This window comes from Corvus hawaiiensis, chromosome 2 (assembly GCF_020740725.1).
Source record: "Corvus hawaiiensis isolate bCorHaw1 chromosome 2, bCorHaw1.pri.cur, whole genome shotgun sequence".
NCBI lineage: Eukaryota > Metazoa > Chordata > Aves > Passeriformes > Corvidae > Corvus > Corvus hawaiiensis.
The window spans coordinates 9,294,036-9,312,239 of NC_063214.1; the positions used below are offsets into that span (position 1 = coordinate 9,294,036).

Below are 18,204 nucleotides of genomic sequence, written 5' to 3' on the forward strand. Positions count from 1 at the left end.
TTTTTTTCCAGCCAAAAGTGTACAGTAAATTATTGGTTTCTGACATCTCCTGATAGTGTGGTAGCTATGACAGAAATGCAATTGTAATTCATGGTGTCTTAACCTTGAAGTGTTTTTTGTTGCTGTCTTTTTAAGCAGGAAAAACATTTTGTGGGTGTCTACAAATTCGTTTTAAAAACCATGGCCCACATTTTGTAATCAGATTTCATATTTAAAGTACAACTTGCTTTACCCCAAAATATCCCTTAGTGGAAGAAATAATTAAAAGGAAAATATTTTAATAATTTCATCTATTATTAGGAACAGAAATTTCAGTAGCGATTAAGGGAAGGAAACAAAAGGATTCCTTGACATATTGATGTAAACTGAGATAAGAACAACTTCTTTTTCAGGGAACATGAGTGTGGTTTCCTGGTGGGAGTGATCAGGTAGTGTTCAGGGCTTTTCTTTTCAGTTACATCTTGCTCACCTCTTTTCCTCTGTGTTCTCAGCAAAAGAAATGGGGCATTTCTCTTCATTGGGAAGATGTAGGGAAATTGCAGGTTCTCCTGATCCAAAGTCAGAGCCTTGCTTGTCACATTTTATGATATCTGTTGAAAAGAGCTGGACCTATTCCCAGATCAGTATTTGGAACCATTTACCATGTCTTGAAATGCATTTCAATAATCCTGTAGTCCCGGGTAGGCATTAATCAGCTGATGCAACAGTGCTGTTACATTCCAACTATGCCTTTTCCTCCTTAGTGTGCGAATACTCTCTCACTTGCAGGTGAACATTTTTGTTTGTAAAGGTGGCATCCTTTTGAAAGAGTTTTGGAAATGTTCACAGTTATGACTGTGCAAAATAATGGCAGGATTTAGGTAAAAAGTGTAACTTTGTTTTTCTAGAATATATGTTTAATGCTCTGTTGTTAGAAATGAACAGCTGTTGTAAATAAAACTCTGTCAAAGACCTACTTCCTCAGTCCAAAATGGCACCAGTGCTATTCTCCAATCAGTGTTTCAGAAATATCAGTTAAATGCAGTTTTTACTCTTTTGCTTTATAGCAAAGTAGAATTAGACAGTGAAATTTCTCTTCCAATGCAGCTGACTACTTTGGGAAAATTCAAATAGGCCCAGCATCACTGTCTTTATTAATTACTTCATATCTTTGGTTATGAAGGTACGACTGCAACACCTGAAAAGGAAATGTCAAAATGGTTGCTTTTTGATATGTGATGTTCTTGTAGACATCAAAGCTCAGGAAATCAGGTGTTTTATTGAAGCTGCACAAGGGTAGTATACAAAGCATAGGAATATTAAAAGAATGGAGAAGTTGAGAGAAAGAAAATGAATGGGACAAAATCTCAGTGGATCTTCCTACTTCTGTTGTTTCTCCTTGAAAATTATTTGTTGTCTGTGCAACAAGGCAAACCCAGTAGGTTAGGTTAGCTGCAGGTATAGGGGTGGAAAAGCCACTTTCAGAAAAGTACTTTGATTTATCTTGTAGTTATTTTTGCCCTGTAGCATGATGTGATATTGGTTTGCAGTGTGTGCTTGAAATGGTACTCGAAGTCTGCTTGCCTCTGGAGTGTATATGGTTTGGGTTTTCCATCTTCAAAAAGGAGAAACTCAAACTAGAATTTAAGACAAGGAAAAGGGGGAGCAAATCTTATGAGGGGAAAACCAGATGAAATTAGGTTTGTGACTTTTAAGAGCAGCAACAACACAGAATCCAAGAGGATGGTAAAAAAGGAAAAGGTTGCAATTGCATGTCAAAGGCATAAAATTTCAAGAAGTTTGTGGAGAGATCTGAATTATAGGGCACTTTATAATTATAATTCAGCACAGGGAGAACGAGGTATTTACTATTTGGGGATATGTTTAACCTGAGGATTAGGCAAAGATTTCTAACCACTAGAGTGAGAGACTTATGGAACATCTCTCCAGTCAACTTACATAAAACCACAAAGATACTCCCCTCCACTTCCTGAAAAGTTTCTGAAATATGTTAAGTTAGTACAGGAAACACTGGGGAATTGGGGAAACTCTTAGGTTCTAAATAAGTATAATTGTTTGCAAGGATCACCTAACACTGCTGTTTAACTTGTGGTTTTGTTTGTTAGCATTTTACTAATAACTTTGATAGCAATTAGGCCAGTTACTCAGATCTTACATAGGGTTTCAGTAATGAGAAAAAAAGAGCAAGGTTCTCGTGCTTTGAAAATCAGTGTTAATGCTGTATTTGTGCAGTGGAAAAGAACTTGGGCCAAGACTATACTGGCCCTCAGGACTTTGGCTAAGGATGCAGTCTGTCACGCAGTATTTTATAATACTTATGATAAATTACTATTTAGATATATAGATCTTGGGAAATGAGGTTTTCCATATGCATATTAGCTCAGGTTTAGATGGACTGATGCAGTTTGTTCCAATAGCACAAAACTTTTTTGTTTTCCCCCTGAAGGAGAAAGTGTTTGTACACAAGGGGTACACAGTGTTTGAACCCCTGGTAGCAGCAGCTTTCATATTTAAATACACTCTCTGCTGTTTTTCAGTAAGTTTTGTTTGCATATGCTACCAACAAGAAGTTTTAAGGTGGGAATAAAGGCAAATCTTAGCTTCTGTGAGTTTGCTATTCATTTAATGCAAGTTGTCTTTGAACCTTCACATCTGTTTATGTCATTGTTTGAATTCTTGTAAAAAGTGTTGTGACACAGTCCAAGAAACTGGGAACATGATTTCATATAATTGTTCTTTTAAGTAGCAGCATGAAATAATTAGTATGGCATGCTTTAATTGGTGGCATCCAGTTGACTTTTTATGAAATACTTGAATTGTAATAAAAGCAGAGAACACAAGTTGGTTAGTTCCTATAACCCAGTGCTGTCATCTTTGGGGGAAAGAAAAAGCAGCTCTGTTGTATTTTTAATGGCAGATCCAGTATGTATTAGGTGCTCAGCTTCTAGAGGTGTTTTTTTTTTTTTTTTTTAATCAAATATCCTCTGGGAAGGATTTTTGACAGGAAAATTACAGGATTGGTGCCCACTCTAAGATTTATGTTGATAATTGAAGCTGCTTCTTCTCAATAAAACGTAAATGCAGCTTAAATAACTAGCTAAAAGAAAAGAAAGATTAAAAAAAGAAAAAGAAAAATGTGTAGATATGTAGAAAGATTGTAACTTGCCTGTCAAGGCCATTATACCCCTCAGGCAGTTGTCACTGAATCTGTGGTTAATGCTCACTATGTGCCAGTCAACTAATCATGCTACTTTTGTCCCTTCCCGATTTAAGCAGTTTTATGAAATTTGCTAGAGAAATGTTACTTTATAAAATGCTAAGATTAAAAAAAAAACCCAATAATTTAGTGGACATTTCTGTCATTTATCTTCTCCAGTAATATCCAGCAAAGATAAAAATATATATGAGCATTCCTGGATGATCCTGAAGGATTTTTTTTTTCCCCCCCGCTTAGGGTTTTGAATCTCAGTTTTCAAGAAAGTTTAGAGGTCAGTCTTTATGCTTTCATTCTGTACAGTACTTGAAGTACATGTACAGCCAGTTAAATGTCAGTGTGGAAAGCTTGCATACAATATGTCTGAAAATGGTATTTCATTTATTTGTGGTCTGGGCCAGGCTGGAAGAAACAATAGGAGGCTTGTACTGTATTGTGTGCTGGCTGGCTAGCATTGCCTGTGAAAATACAAACATGGTACATATGAGCATATGTCAAAACTTTGGTTTTTAAACGAATTCTTAACTGCCTTTAAACACCTTACATTGAAATTGGCTTTTTATTTTTCCAGAGTGACTTAGAGCAATTGATTTTAGCTCTGTAATCCTTTGTTTCTATGCCTTTCCTTGGGAGTTACATAGGAAGAGAGTAAAAATACAAACAAAATAAGGTTTTTAATCCCTCTCTAGGCATTTCTACCTTGGAAAGAGGGATTTGAAATTGGCGAGCCCAAATGTGAGGGCAGAAGTATTGAATGAGGGGCTTTTCACAAAAGCTGTGTAAAAGTTCAGGATGAATGGACACAAATGCAGCTTTGCAGTGACTGGGACGTGTTCTCTGGGAACACAGAAGTATATTAGAGGCTTTTTTAGCTGCTGCAAAAGGCCAGTGCTGGTAGGCACAATTTTCTTTACTTGTGCTCTTAGCTCTCCTTTCACTGGGTTTGGCCTGTGCCAAACCTCTTGGAGATGCTGCTTAAAATCTGGGTTTGGAGCGATGTGCAGACTTGGGCTGTGCAGGGGTGTGTAGCCAGCAAAAGGGTTTGGAAGCTCCTTGGCTCTGTTGTCTCTACCCAAACCTTATCTGAAGAGTAGGTTTATTGCTGTTTGAAATGTTTTGTATTTAATGATCTGTAATGTTCATGTAAAACTACCCTGTTTTACTACATACAGAATGCAAATGTATTTCAGTGTAGTCTGGCCATACTGTGAGAGATTTGAGAGTGTGTGGCAGTGCTAGCTGATTAGTTTAACATATAATTATCTTGAGATTAAGAAAATGTGAAATAAAATGAAAATTGTACATTTTAGAATATTTTCATTTCATATACATAAATATATATATGTATATATATGGGACATATTTGGCATATATTTAAAACAGAAGTCCCTTGACCACTCCTCTTCTTGTCTCCCTTCCCTGTTTCCATATCAATTTATGGTCTATTAACCTGCAGTGAATAGATCTTGTGTTTCTTTCTGGTGCTTCGCAGCTGTTCAAACTCCATGTTATTAATGTTAATAAAGAATCTTGGCATCTGAGATTTTAATAATCAGGAATTAGTGACCCAAGAGACTAATTTTTATCCATGGCAAAGTTGTGCTTAGAGAAATAAGGAAAACAGTAATTTGAATATGAGTCAACATTTTAAAACCCTGAAAGTTTTGATAGCTGTTTATTCCCAGTTTGGAATTCTTGAGTACCCAGTTGGTTGTTATGTTCATCTGTAGTATATATCTATGAAGACTGTTATTGTTTGTTGGTTGGGGTTTTGTTTTGTTTTGTTTGGCTGGTCTTTTTTGGTTGTTTTGTTCGTTTTTGGGTGGTTTTGGTTTGTTTTTTTTTTTTTTGATATGCCAGTTATCAGCTTGAATTTTGAAATAGTTTGAAATGGAATGCTTTTCTAGAAGAGCATCTTGTTTAGGAGTAGCTTGTCTGGAAGAGTATCTTCTTTGTTTGTAACTTTTCTTTTCTTCTGGATACTCTTGTCTCAGTTTTTTCTAGGTTGGAGATATCTAGAATTTTATAAAGTAAAATTTTCCTTGATGCAGGAGGCATAAGAAGCCCTCAGGCCCTCCATGCATTTACACCTCTATGCACTACGTAACAGGGAACTTCAGAGTGAAATAAAGTAGTAGTAGTAGTGAAATAAAGCAACTTTGTGGGCAGTAGAAATGTTAAGTTACTCTGTAGACGCTGCATGAATTAATGGCCTTTTTGAAAGGCTGCATGAGGTTGGCTATGGCTTTGGGTTATGGATTAGAGCAGTTCCAGTTCTGCTGGTTGAGATGGTCTGATCTCTGTGGAGTATCTGTAGGACTAGTTTTTGTAATTCTAGATATGCATATGCATGTATGTATAAATTTATGTACATGAATAGATCCATGTAAAGATTGATGTGATTTAGGAATATGGCAGTTCACTAACATAGGTCCCCTGTTGAAAAAATGCTTTTGAACATACTCACCTGGGAGAACCTTGCACACAGTGAAGTGCATTTTTCTTTTGTACACTTTGGGATGTTAATAGCTGCTCTTATCAAATGCTATGCTACGAGACCGTGACTGTACCTGGCAGTGATTCCCTAAGAAAACTTTACATTTTTACCTTGCAGGTTCCCGTCTTCGACAGGAAGATTTCCCACCTCGAATTGTGGAACACCCCTCCGATTTGATTGTTTCCAAAGGAGAACCAGCCACTCTGAACTGCAAAGCAGAGGGAAGGCCGACCCCCACCATCGAGTGGTACAAGGGGGGCGAGCGGGTGGAAACGGACAAGGATGATCCGCGCTCCCACCGGATGCTGCTGCCCAGCGGATCTTTATTTTTCCTGCGCATCGTGCACGGGCGCAAGAGCCGGCCGGACGAAGGGGTCTATGTGTGTGTGGCAAGGAATTACCTCGGGGAAGCTGTAAGTCACAATGCATCACTGGAGGTGGCAAGTAAGTACATTCCCCCCCCCCACTCTTTGGTAAGAGCCGCTTGCTTTGATGTTACTTGAAGATAAAAATAAGTGTGAGCTGCCTCTGAGGCAGTGACTTAAAAGCAATGAAGGAATTACACGGTTAATTATTATTTATACTGAGATAGGAAAATAGGAGAGTCAGAAGATGTATCATAGCACTGGAGAAGTTCAGATGATTTTGTGCTCACTACTTTTATGCTTCCATGAAATTATGATTGCTTACTGTTTGTAACATCCTGTACACTTAGTTTCAATTTATACATGTTTTTTCCTCTCCAGATAACCATGCAATTTACAGTGTGTAATAGGAGGTAGGATAGCCACGATTTGATCTAACAGGGTAATTGTTGTTGCACAAATAAACACTAGGAAGAATGGCAGATTTAGAAACAATTTTTTTTTTTTCTCTGAAGGAACTGGCCCACAAAATTATCTCTCTGGTTTTAAGTATTTGGCCAACGGAAGGAGCAGTCAAGTATGTTCGCATCACTTTGTAATGCTTATCTCTTCCTGTGTATCCTTTAAACTCTGCTTGTTTTAGAGGAAGAGAGTGTGCATTAAAGTGGTTTAAGCATTTGTATGGAGGGCCAAGTGTAGGTCAAAAAAAATCAGTTTTGGGGGTTACTGAAGTATGAGAGGAAACCTTGCAATTCAAAGTTAGGTATCTGTTTTGAAGTGGCTTTTATAGGCTTCCTTTGTAATGTGTAGCAATTCACCTGGTGTCCTGTTGAAGAGCAGCACAGAACTGGGTGAGTCACTCTGAAAACAGTGATCTCTGTTGACTGAATGATTCATGTTGTTAACTAGCTCTGAAGAGGCTCTTATCTCTTAGATAAGTTAAGTGCCACCGTTGGTGTATAATTTTGGAAGAAAGGTTAAATTTTCATAAGTCTCACCGAAGGCCAAGGAATAAACTATAAATTTGTGCATTTGCTTGAGCCCTCCATCTAGTCTTGCATATTTAAGACAATCCCAAGGACTTTAATAACTACACCAGAAGGATTTCAAGCTTCACATATAACAAAGTGGATATACATGACTAAGATCATGCTGTTTCCTCGTTAACCACTTCTAGTGATAAAAGTACTCAGTGTCTGGGTAGCTGGAAGGATGCTTATCTAGTAAAAGTGTAATCTTGTTAAGTGTAATTTTGAGTGGGCATTTAATGTCTAAGATCTTGATTTTTATCTAATTGCTATTTCATTTATAGCACTTCATGTTGGTTCTTAGAATGGGTTTTAATGTTCTGTGCTTATTTCACATTCTTTTGGTTTGTGATGTACCTTGAAGCAATGTGTGAAATGCACGTAGTGTTTCTGTGTCTTCGACAACTTTTCATCAGAACCCAGAAACGTGAGGTGGACTCTTCAATGGCTGATGCACTGTGGCATGCAGCAATTCAACTGGTACATAGTTGTTAAATGTGTTTGTCACCCCTGGCTCAAGTAATTTTCATGTGATTATACTAGAGAGTCTGACCAACAGGGTCTGAATGCAAAATGCCGATATTGTCACAAGTTTTTTGAGAGTTTCTGCCAACACTCAAGACAAAAAAGTATCTTCTTACAAGCATGTAAATGTACACCATTTAACAATAGTGTAGCAGTAAATTCTTAATCCACCTCAAAGTGGATCTCACTAGCTCTTGTATGAAGGGCTAGTATCAAAAAATAACCACCAACAGTGCTGTCAGGGAAAAAAGAAAATCACAATTAATATTTGGAAATAAAATTTGTAGGTATTATGGCGTACAGTTTTAATTGCATACCAGGACACCATAGACAAAGAATTTTAACAGTAAAGGTTATTATTTTAGTAGAAAAGGTAGTGATGTGACAGCGCAATAGCACCAAAACACTTTAAATAGCGCAGAAGAGGTGAGGAACAAGGAAAGAGTTGAAGGCTGCTGGAATAAATTTGCATTAAATTAAAAAGCTCTGCATTATAGGGGTAATGCTATCGTCATTATAAACTGGAGCTAGGTTCACAGCGGATTGCTGCAAATCAGCAAACTGCTCTGATTAGTTCTCAGCACACCTGTTCTGAGCACCAGAGCATTTACATTTGTATACCTCTAGTCATACACAGTTGCTGGTTTAGAAATCCTTATGTTACAGTTTAATTTTTGTATGTTTACAGAGTCAAATTGCCTTTATTTGGTGTCTACTTTCCACAAAGTACAGAAGATCATTGAGTACTCGTTATTTGCTTTGATGCTGCAATTTTACCCAAAAACCTTTTGTGAAACAGGAAACAGCATCATGTTTTGCAGTGTAGCTGCTAACTCTCCCTGGAAGAGGCAGCTCATGTCTGCACCAGTTTGTTTCACAACATGATAGGCAATTTATCACCCTTCTTCCATCATCTCATATAATAACATTTTCAATGGATGTTTTACATTTGACTTTAGATTCAGGTTAATATTAAAGTAAATTTTCATGCCTGCATGCCTTCCTGCAATTATTTTTTAGCTTTTTAAGCAGTTCCAATGCTCATCTTTTGAGATTTGCCCACAAAGAGAATTTGTTGCCTATTTGATTAGGTGGACATTTTCCTTAATCGCACTGTGCATAGATTCCGTAGTAGCAAAGAAGGAAATGTAGTGGGATTTCAAAGCTACAAAGATTTCAGAAGATTGCACTGTATTAAAAGCCATTTTATCTTTTTAAATACCTGTGTATTTTAAGAGCTTGCGAAACAGCATTAGATTTGATTACCACAAGGGAGTAGGGACTTAAATCATAGAACTGACGGTAGTTTTCCCTGTGCTTTGTCACTTTCTAGTCATCAACCTCTCCTTGGTGACTTGACTGACATTTGCATGTCATTTAATCCAGAGGGTGCTGCATTTTCTTCCACTGATATATATCTCAGTAATGATAGTGTTAGTCCTCAATTAATACCATTGAACATGACCTAAATACCATTTATTATCAGCAAATTGAATTAAATAAGTCTCGTATTCAGTCTCTGCCTCTTGTGGCCCTTCCAGAATGTTTGAAGATGTCGTGTGTCTACTCACAGCATTGAGGATTTGTTATATCTTCTCCATAATGCTATTTTATTTTATATAAAAGTATTTGTGCAGCTGTATTTCCTTAAGTTTCTATGGTTATTTCTTTGAAACTATGCCCCATCCCCTAAAAATCCTTAAAAAACAAGGTGATCCTCTGGCTGGCGAAGAGTGGTATCCTAAATCTACCAAACATGTTCTTTAGCCAGCCACTTGATATTTCAGGAATTAAAATCTTTCAGACACTTTAGAGAGTAGTAAAACTACTCTCTGTTACACAGCTCTGTGCAAAGAAGCTTTGTAATTTAATATTACATGACATTTTCTTTGCAATTTGGATCTGTAATATCTTCATAAATGGGAAGGAGATCAGTTGGCATAAAAAGGAACTCAACAGAAATGGGAATTGAAAGTCAGTCAAACAAGTGATGTAACTCCTTTTTAACCGGGGGATTTTTAATTTTTTTTTTTTAAGTTGACTGGTTTCATTTGTATTTGAAATCCCATTTCCAGAATTTTTTTGAAATGGAGACTGGCTGTATGTGTTCAGAGTTAATTTCCAGAAGCATGCAGTTTCTGCAGTGTAGCCCAGAAGGGGAGAGCGATGGGATAATCAGGTAACAGGCTGGAGGCATCCTCCAGACTGAGGCTCTTCCAAGTCCCATTTCCCTCCCTCTTCCTGACTTCCTGAACTCAGCCTTTTGATCACTGGAGACCTGCTTAAATTATCTCCATGTTTTGTTTTGGAGGAATGTAGCTGGTTTTGGGTTACTGCCTACCAGTGACACGTTCTCTGGTGGTGAAAGGTCCCAAAGAATGTGAAAAGGGCATGTCCCTGTCAAAATGAAGCTGGCTAATTCTCTCTATAAATGTCAGGTGGGAGAAGAAAGTGGAATCATACATCCTCAGAGTAAAGGCTGAAGACTGTTTTGGCTATCACATAAACAGCTGGAAAACAAAGTCATTTTTCAGAGTAGAGAAATACAGTTTTGAAAAAGTGCATTATCCGACTGGAAAGTGGCTGCAAGCTGCTTCATATGTTTGAATCTCTCAGGACTGTCTGGTGAATGGATCCACCTGATTAACACCAAATTCAGCTATTGGTGTGTGATAGTTTGATGCAAGTGTTTAATTTTTTTTTTCTGTAATTCCTTTTGAGGAAAATTGTACCTCTGGATCGTGCAGATATCTGTTGAGTAACAATTTTGTAGAAGCCTGCTCATGTCGAGAGTGGCAGCAATAGCTGCAAGGAGTATATTCATCTTCCTTTCCCCGCTGTAGAGATTTTCTGGGCTGTTAAGAAAAAATAAAATGCAAATGAAGCTGGTTATGTTTGCTAGTCAGGGGCTCTGCAAATCTGTTTTGCAAATCATATTTCTCTGAGACAAACATATTTCTCTTTTACCACAAAAGTTTTTTCCTCTCACCCCTTGCCTTGTCAGAGTGAGTTTTTAGAGAAGGGGTATATTTATGACCAGGGTACTTGGCATGATTCTTTCACGTGTAGCTTTGTCATCATCATAACATAATCTTCAATATATACTAGATGACTGGTTTAGTTTTAAAAATGCTTTGTTACAGTTTTAAGATTATAGAATCTGAAGATCAGTGATGACTTCCCTGTAGTTCACTTTCCTGTTAGGCAGAATATGAGCTGCTCAAATAGCTGCAAAATTCTTCCTCACTTTGCATTAATTTTAGGCAATATACAGTCTTCCTGTGTTATTGTTTGTGTTACTACCTGCAAGTTATGCAACATTGTCAAAAGTCAAACAATTAAATTTGTGTAAATGGACCTTATGTGTAATCACTGGTGTGTTAAGAGAATGGGACAAACAACAGGTGACTCCCTTCAGCTGCATGACAATGAATAAAACATTTTGGATGCGCATCAGAACTTCCATCATTTGAGGCACCCATGTGCATGGCAAACATGTGCTGTTTATGTTGCTTACAATTTTATTTGGCAAAGCCTCCCAAAAGTCAGGGCTTTGTTTCAAGTATGTGGTTAGTTCTAAGGTGTCACAAAAGGTCTTTCTTTTTGGGGTCTTTTGGCTGCACTCATGAAATAAATGGATAAAATAATAGAATTACTGGCTGTGCATGCTTTAGAGAGGGTTACAAGATTAATTTTTGCATTAAGGAATAAACTTATGTACAGATTTAAAAAAACAAAACCCTAGAGATTAAAAAAAAAACCAAAACAGAACCTAGAGAAAACCAAAGCAGTGAAGTTTGACTGGAAATGCCGTAACTTAAATGTGCTTCTAAGTTTGGTATGGCAGAACTTCATTTTACAGTTAGAACATCTAAGTCTATTATTAAAGGAAATTTCCATGTTTATTATCTAAAATGCGGCTTGTATGTATTTGGAAATTTGTAAGATTAGTTCTTAAAAGTCTTAAAAATCATGAGTTGTAAGATTCGTATTTCAGGGTTTTGGTTGTTCTGTGGGGATGTTTGGAAGCCTGTTCATACTACATCTGAAGTGCTAAGTTTCACTAGATTTTGGAAGCAGACTGTGAGGACTTTCACTGAGGATGTGCATCAACATATTTGAGCATTATAGCTAATTCTGTATCAAAAGAGTTCACAGGTGAGTGTTATTGTCAGTGGATAACAACAATACTTGAAAAATGAAAATTTGTCATGAATGCTGTTACATGAGACTTTCAACCACTGTAAAAACAGAGCACATAAATAAAAGGGTCCTATTCAATGCAATTATGCCAAGATCAGGGCAAAATAATGCACACCTTGCCTGAAAACTGTTTTTACATGTCTGTGTTTTCTCAGAAACTGCGTAGGAAATTAGGAGTAGAGTTCTTGATGGGTTGTGATACTGTGAATAAACAGATTATTCTTAAACTGATGACTAATTTAGGGTGTTATGATGGCCACGCTGGGATGGATGATTAAGCAAAATTGGATGTTTTATACTCTTGCCAGAAATTGCTGTGCTGCTCAGCAAATTCATAAATCAAACAACGTGGTGGCAGTCTTTTTGTGGAATGGCAGCTCTTATGGGTAAAAGATTATCTGAAACCTTGAACCAAAACTGGGGGATTTGGCTCTTAAAATGAGGTGAAAGCTGTGCTTTGCACATTTCGTCATCAAGTCGTTAGTTTTAGAGAAAAAAATTGAATCAGAGTTGTTCAGGTTGAAGGGCTCTACTATTTCAAGCATGAGCCTGAGACAACTATTGAGGTATTTTTCTTGACTCCAGCCAACATAGTGAATTGATACCGAAGTTCTCCTTAGTTTTGCTTTTCAGAGGCCTGTGGAAGACAATTTGGACTGCTAGCATCAAGTATAAATGCGAATAACGACAGATATCCTAATTGCATGAAGAAGGAAAAGGAGGCTTTGGTACTACAGTCTATTTTTGGTGTCTGATGCTGCTGCTTCTCCTTTCCCACAGCACTAAGTGATGTGCTGTTTAATAGGCCTCCAGCCTGTGTGCCCATGGCTGAGCCTCAAGCAGAGTTTGGAGGGAGCTCCTTGGTGCAAGTTATCAAATTCACTGGCACCACTGGCTATCTCCTCTTTTTTCCTGCTTGTGAGCTTCCTCAGGTCCAAGGGAGTCTTTATATGGTGTTTTTGTCTAATAGATGTCCAATAGATTTTCTCCCAGTTTCTGCTTTAGAGTCTTGATCTCTCTTCCCCCACCTCCACCGCTCCTCCTTCTCCCATCCCCAAGACATCGTGGTAGAACTAGACGAAGCGAAGAGCGTTCCTATTTTTACGAGTGTTTCCATTTCCTAGCTGGTGATGTAGGACGTACGCCTGGAGGAGAAGTATAAAGTCAGACAAGTAAAATGCTGACTCGTAATCCTCATGTATTGGTTGTTCTGATGCTTTCTTCCCCAGTATGACACTTTGAAAAAAGTTTTTCTGAAGTTTTGGAAGACTTGCTTCTGAGCTAGTATTTGGAGATAAATTTGCAGTGTGCCAATACATTTTGCATATGAATTGAGAATATTTGGTAAATACTCCATATTAACGAAACATTATTTTGAATTCTCATTCCCCAGGAAACAAAAGTATCTTCTGTGTTTAAAATGATGAAGAAATTCATTTTGGTTTTTCTTTTTTACTGTCATCAGGTTAAAACCTTTCTTTGAGATCATACTGCTGACAAAGACAGATTTGCATCTTTGTGTCTGTGAGCTCTTTTGGTGAGAATTGTCTGACTTGACTTATATCCTGTATGTAAATTGATTTCAGCTGATCACTTTGAATTTGAAAGAAATTTAATTTGAAAACTGCCCCTTTCCACTCCCTGAGGTAGTAGATGCTTCTCTACGTCATCTGTTAAGCAGTGCATAGTCAGCATATGTCTGTTCCTCTCCTATTTAAACTGTTTTCTCCAGAGAAAGAGAAATTCCCTTTAGACCTGGCAGACATCTGCTGACTCTGTCCTACTAGCAAAGCGACTGAAATGATATCTTTCCTGTGATTAAAAGAAATATGTCTGGAGGCGCTTAGTTTGGTTCAATTAATCAAAGATTAAACACATGTGGACTCTCTAAACTGGGCTTCTTTGTGCTTCTATGCTATCAAAATTGATTGGGGAGAGGAGCTGTGTGTTAGAACTGGCTAGACTGAAATGTAATTAGTTACCTATATATATGCTATATAATTCAGTTCCAAAATGTCACAATAAGTAGGAGGGGAAAAAACACACAAAAAACCCCTTGTTTGTTAGTTTTTAATTAATTTAAAATTTTAAAGTATTTTAGTTTAAGGGGGGGAAAAAAGGGGGAAGTGTCAAATATTTTTGTAACACTTGTTTTTAAAAGAAAAAAAAAAGTCTTAGGGTTATGTGATTGTGCTACTTTATACATAGTTGCCATTTTGGTAACCATTTCCAGATGCAAAGGCATTTTTGGTTGCTTTTGTTCCTCAGTTCCTGTTAGTAAATGCTTTTCTGGCAGAAACTATTCGTGTTAAAAGTCTGGTTTTCAACTCAATGCCTTATCCTTACTCAACAATAGTACTACTGATAGACTGTTTCATAAAAAACCTGCAGGCTTTTCTCTGATGTTAAAAGAAATTGATTACTTTCTTCACCTGCAAGTAGACAGAATATGTAGACTAAAAATTCTGCAAGAGTAAGATGGCAATAATTAAGCAGATTCCTTGAATACCATGCTGTTCTTAAATTTTTCATCAGACACTAGCAAGTCTCTCTTGTAGACATCTTTATCTGAAGAGAATTTGTATGGCTCCAGTTTTATTAGTGGAATTAGTTCTTTGGTGTATTATGTGGTGTGGTTTTAAAACAAGAAAGGCTCCACTGATAAAATGACTTAAAAAAAATCTCAGTAAAGTGGTGTCTTCTAGACTGCTCTTTGTAATACCTATGATTTTGGTTTATTAATAGGTCAAGTTTTCCTCAAAATATATGAAAACTTACAGATGTTTCTCTTTCTAAATAAACATAAAATCCAGTGTAAAGGTAATTTTCGGCAAAATACTTGATATGATGGCAAAGTTTCTTTATAAAATAAAATGTATTAGACATGTAATAATAATTATTGAAGAAGTGGACACTGAAATATTCAAAACTGCCATAATAGAATTAGCTAGTAAAATACAATAAAAATCTCCTCAATTTGTAGCTCTTTCACTCTTAATGGGCTGAACCAGTCCTTTGATATTAATAAAAGGTGTGATGGTAAGCATTGCAAATTATTTCATTTTAATGTGGTAACCGAATTAATTAGGTTTTTATACCCAAAAATAGTCACAATATTTTCCCAAAGTAAGAAAACAAAATCATAAAGGTCAGCTTACTGTAGTAAATTTTGTCTCTATATAGAAGAAAGAGGACCAAGGGATACTTCAATTCCAGCACCTTAGCATTGTTTTCCTTTTGCAAGAATACCATGAAAAGTCCTCTCTCCTCTATTTATAAGTAGGTGTTTCAAAAGAAGTTCTTAAAGGCATTTTATAATATTTAAATGTGCCCATATTTGGGAATGAAGGTGGTCTTGCTGTTTCCTAGACAGAAAAACTGAGGCAGGAAGAAATTAAATCTTGATCTCAGAGGATCACAAAAAAAATCTGTCAGCTCTGGAGAGACTGGGAGTTCTCTTGCAGTTCTGTTTGTTCCTCACAAGACTGCTTTTCATTGCTGTGTTTTAAGGACTAAGTGAAATGGTTCATAGCAATTTTTAGCACTAATTACAAATAACTTTGGAAACCCTTTGAGATGTTCCAAAAATTACCCCATTTGGGTGGTGCTGGGATAAAAAAATGAGTTCTCTAACTTGTAATTTTCCATTTTCCTGGATTTATTCCTCTAGAGCCTGTTTTTTTGTTATCTTATTTTTTTTGTTTTCTCCCTGCCAGCTGCTCATGTCTCAGATGAATATCTCAAGATGATTGAGTCTTTAACCTTCTGTTGCCCAGAGAGCAAAGGCCAAAAGAGCACAATATGTAGGTGGTGTAGGAGATGCTGGAAACAGGGACTCTTGTTTTTCTGCCTTCAGTTTACTGTGTTCCTCCTGGGCTCAGGAATGTTCCTGCAGAAGCAGATGAGAGTCACTGAGTTTAATTTCACTGATGCTCAGGGATAGCGTCTAAATTCAAATTTAGGCCCGTTGCTTTACTACATAGACTCAATGAGGCACTCAGTGCCATGGTTTAGCTATTAAGGTAATGTTAGGTCAGGTTGGATTTAATGATCTCAAAGGTCTTTTCCAACCTAGTTCATTCTGTGGTAGAGGATGCGAAGATTTTGTGCCTAGACCAGGCCTTCCAGACTATCTGCTCCAGCTGTGTGACCTCCTGTTGCAGAGATTGTAGCTCCCCTGAGGGAGTGGTGCTGCTTTCCTCCCCTGTTCTAGGGCTTCTTGGGGCACCAGTTTACTCATGCTCTTCCCTGCTTATGTAGTAGATGTGGCAAAACTATCTCTGAAAAGCTCGTCACAAAAGGTGTCTGAGCTCGAGAGCCTGGTGAGGTTGTGGTCCCTCCTCTGGCTTAGCCCAGCTAGGGGCAGATGCTCTGAAGGACCCAGCCTGCTCCAGCTCTGCCCCACTCAAGCTGCTCTCTGGACAGGCAACTTGGGAAGGTGGGAAAGTGCTGGAACTGTTGCACTTCCATTCTAGCCCCTCAGCCATCACCCACGTTCTTTTGTTCCTCCCACTCCCTACTTCTCCTCACTCCCTTCCTTTCTTTCCCTCTCTCCTGTGGGCTAAGCAAATTGTTTAGCACAGTACATGATGTGCAGTCTTTGCTCTAGGCCATCGTGGGATCCAAGTAAAACCATCTTGCAGAGCTGGATTCAGCCTTCAGGCTGTCAGTTAGTTATCCCTGTCGTAGAGGGAGAATTGCAACTCATGCATATTTCTGCTCTATGTCATGGAATAGATGCAGAGCTTCAAAGTTAGGAGGGTAGAAAATGGCAGCAGTAATTAGCAGTTACAGTCCCTGGTTTTGCTCCTTCAGTGTGCTGTCATCATTTAAATATTTTGTTGCTGGAAAGAAGAAAGTAAGCTTAATTTTTTCCTGACTTCAATTATGACAAAAAAGAAACCTGATTTAAACCAGTCTTCCTAGAGGATTAGATGAGTGTGAGGAGAGCTCGTCCGTAGAAGAGCAGTGTAAACTAACAGTAAAAATACCGATTTACTTTTCTTCAAATTATCTGACTGCTTTGCAGAAAGAGTCAAGCAGTGACCCTTTCCCCTAAAGACACACACAGACCCACTGGGTTAGTAGAGGTGGAAAGAGTACATTGACATAGCTCAAAATGCATTTACCCATAATCATCAGTCACAATTTGCAGGATTTGCACATAAGACAAGTAAGATTAACAAGATAAAGAACCCAGATAAACCAGTAGTGGTAAAGCTAAGTCCACTCTCTGTATTTGAACTGAATGGCCTGGCAAGTGTATGCTTGCATTAAAATGCCACATCATATGTCTGAATATGAAAAGTATATGTTCAGAAGTTTTGCATTATGGGACCATAATCTGTAAGGAAATGATGATGCTGAAAAGGACCTGGAATCACATTAGATAGTCTAACTAGATGTTTAGTTGAGCTGTGAAATACAAGCAGAGAGGTAAGGTACAGCTGACTCATCAGTGAGACCATTACTGGAATGTGAATCCACTCAAATGTATAAAAAAAAGGACGTTGGAACGGGCTCAGAAAAGTTGCACAGATTATTCCAGATCTGAAAAGCTTGGGATACATGAGACTTCTGCTCAACCTAGTATAGTTTTATTAAAGCAAATGTTCAGAGTTAACCTGAGGCTACAAGTCAACTCATACTGAATAGAAGTGCCAGTGGGGACTATAATTTCATGACCATAGATGCAGGGATTCTGTGTCTATTAAGCTGTATATATATATGTGTGCTACCCTGACCACAGCTACAGCTTGAAGAAGGTATAACTTCGTGTGCCTACGAAGTCAATCAGTAGGTAAAACACTGTTTACTTTGCTGTACTTAAGCTTTCATACTGCTTTGGGAATTTAAATCAGCACTGGAGTTTATTTCACTACTGTTATTTATTCTTCAATTAAGAATACAGTAAGGGAAGTCACAGGATGAGAAAAGAGGTGTACAGTTTGGTGCTCAGACTACTTAGGCTTCCTAAGAAACATTCATTTGTTGAAGAAATACATGGTTATTCTTTAGTGAATCTAAGCAAAGCAGAAGGGGCAGAAGAGAACTTGAAACACAACTTGCTGGAAAAGAGTGGTAGCTTTTAATAAGCTTTTGTTTTATGGGAGATGTTAATTCCTTAGGCCGTATCATACTGAAATGAGGAAATGTGCATTTTTAAGTCTTTGGGTTTGTTTTGTTTTTCAAACGTTTGCTTGAAGTGTTCCTGTATTGAAATGAACTGATACACAAGACTGGATGAAGCTCTGTGTGGTATCTTTAGAGTTAGAGGAGAGCAGAAAGCTTGAATTGGTCTCTGGTCTATATCCAAAGACATTAGGTATTCACCAGACTTTAGTTACTGTCTCTGTCTGTAATTCATCTTGA

At 37.6% G+C, this 18,204-nt stretch overlaps 1 protein-coding gene across 8 annotated transcripts in view; it reads left to right on the top strand.

The window, feature by feature from the left end:
- ROBO1 (roundabout guidance receptor 1) overlaps nucleotides 1–18,204 on the top strand; it is a 698,066-nt gene that overhangs the window by 439,634 nt on the left and 240,228 nt on the right. For all 8 annotated transcript variants that reach the window (XM_048293694.1, XM_048293699.1, XM_048293700.1 and 5 more), the window contains one exon: nucleotides 5,829–6,155. In XM_048293694.1, coding sequence (XP_048149651.1) covers nucleotides 5,829–6,155 — 327 coding nt within the window. The remainder of the gene's footprint in view (nucleotides 1–5,828; nucleotides 6,156–18,204) is intronic.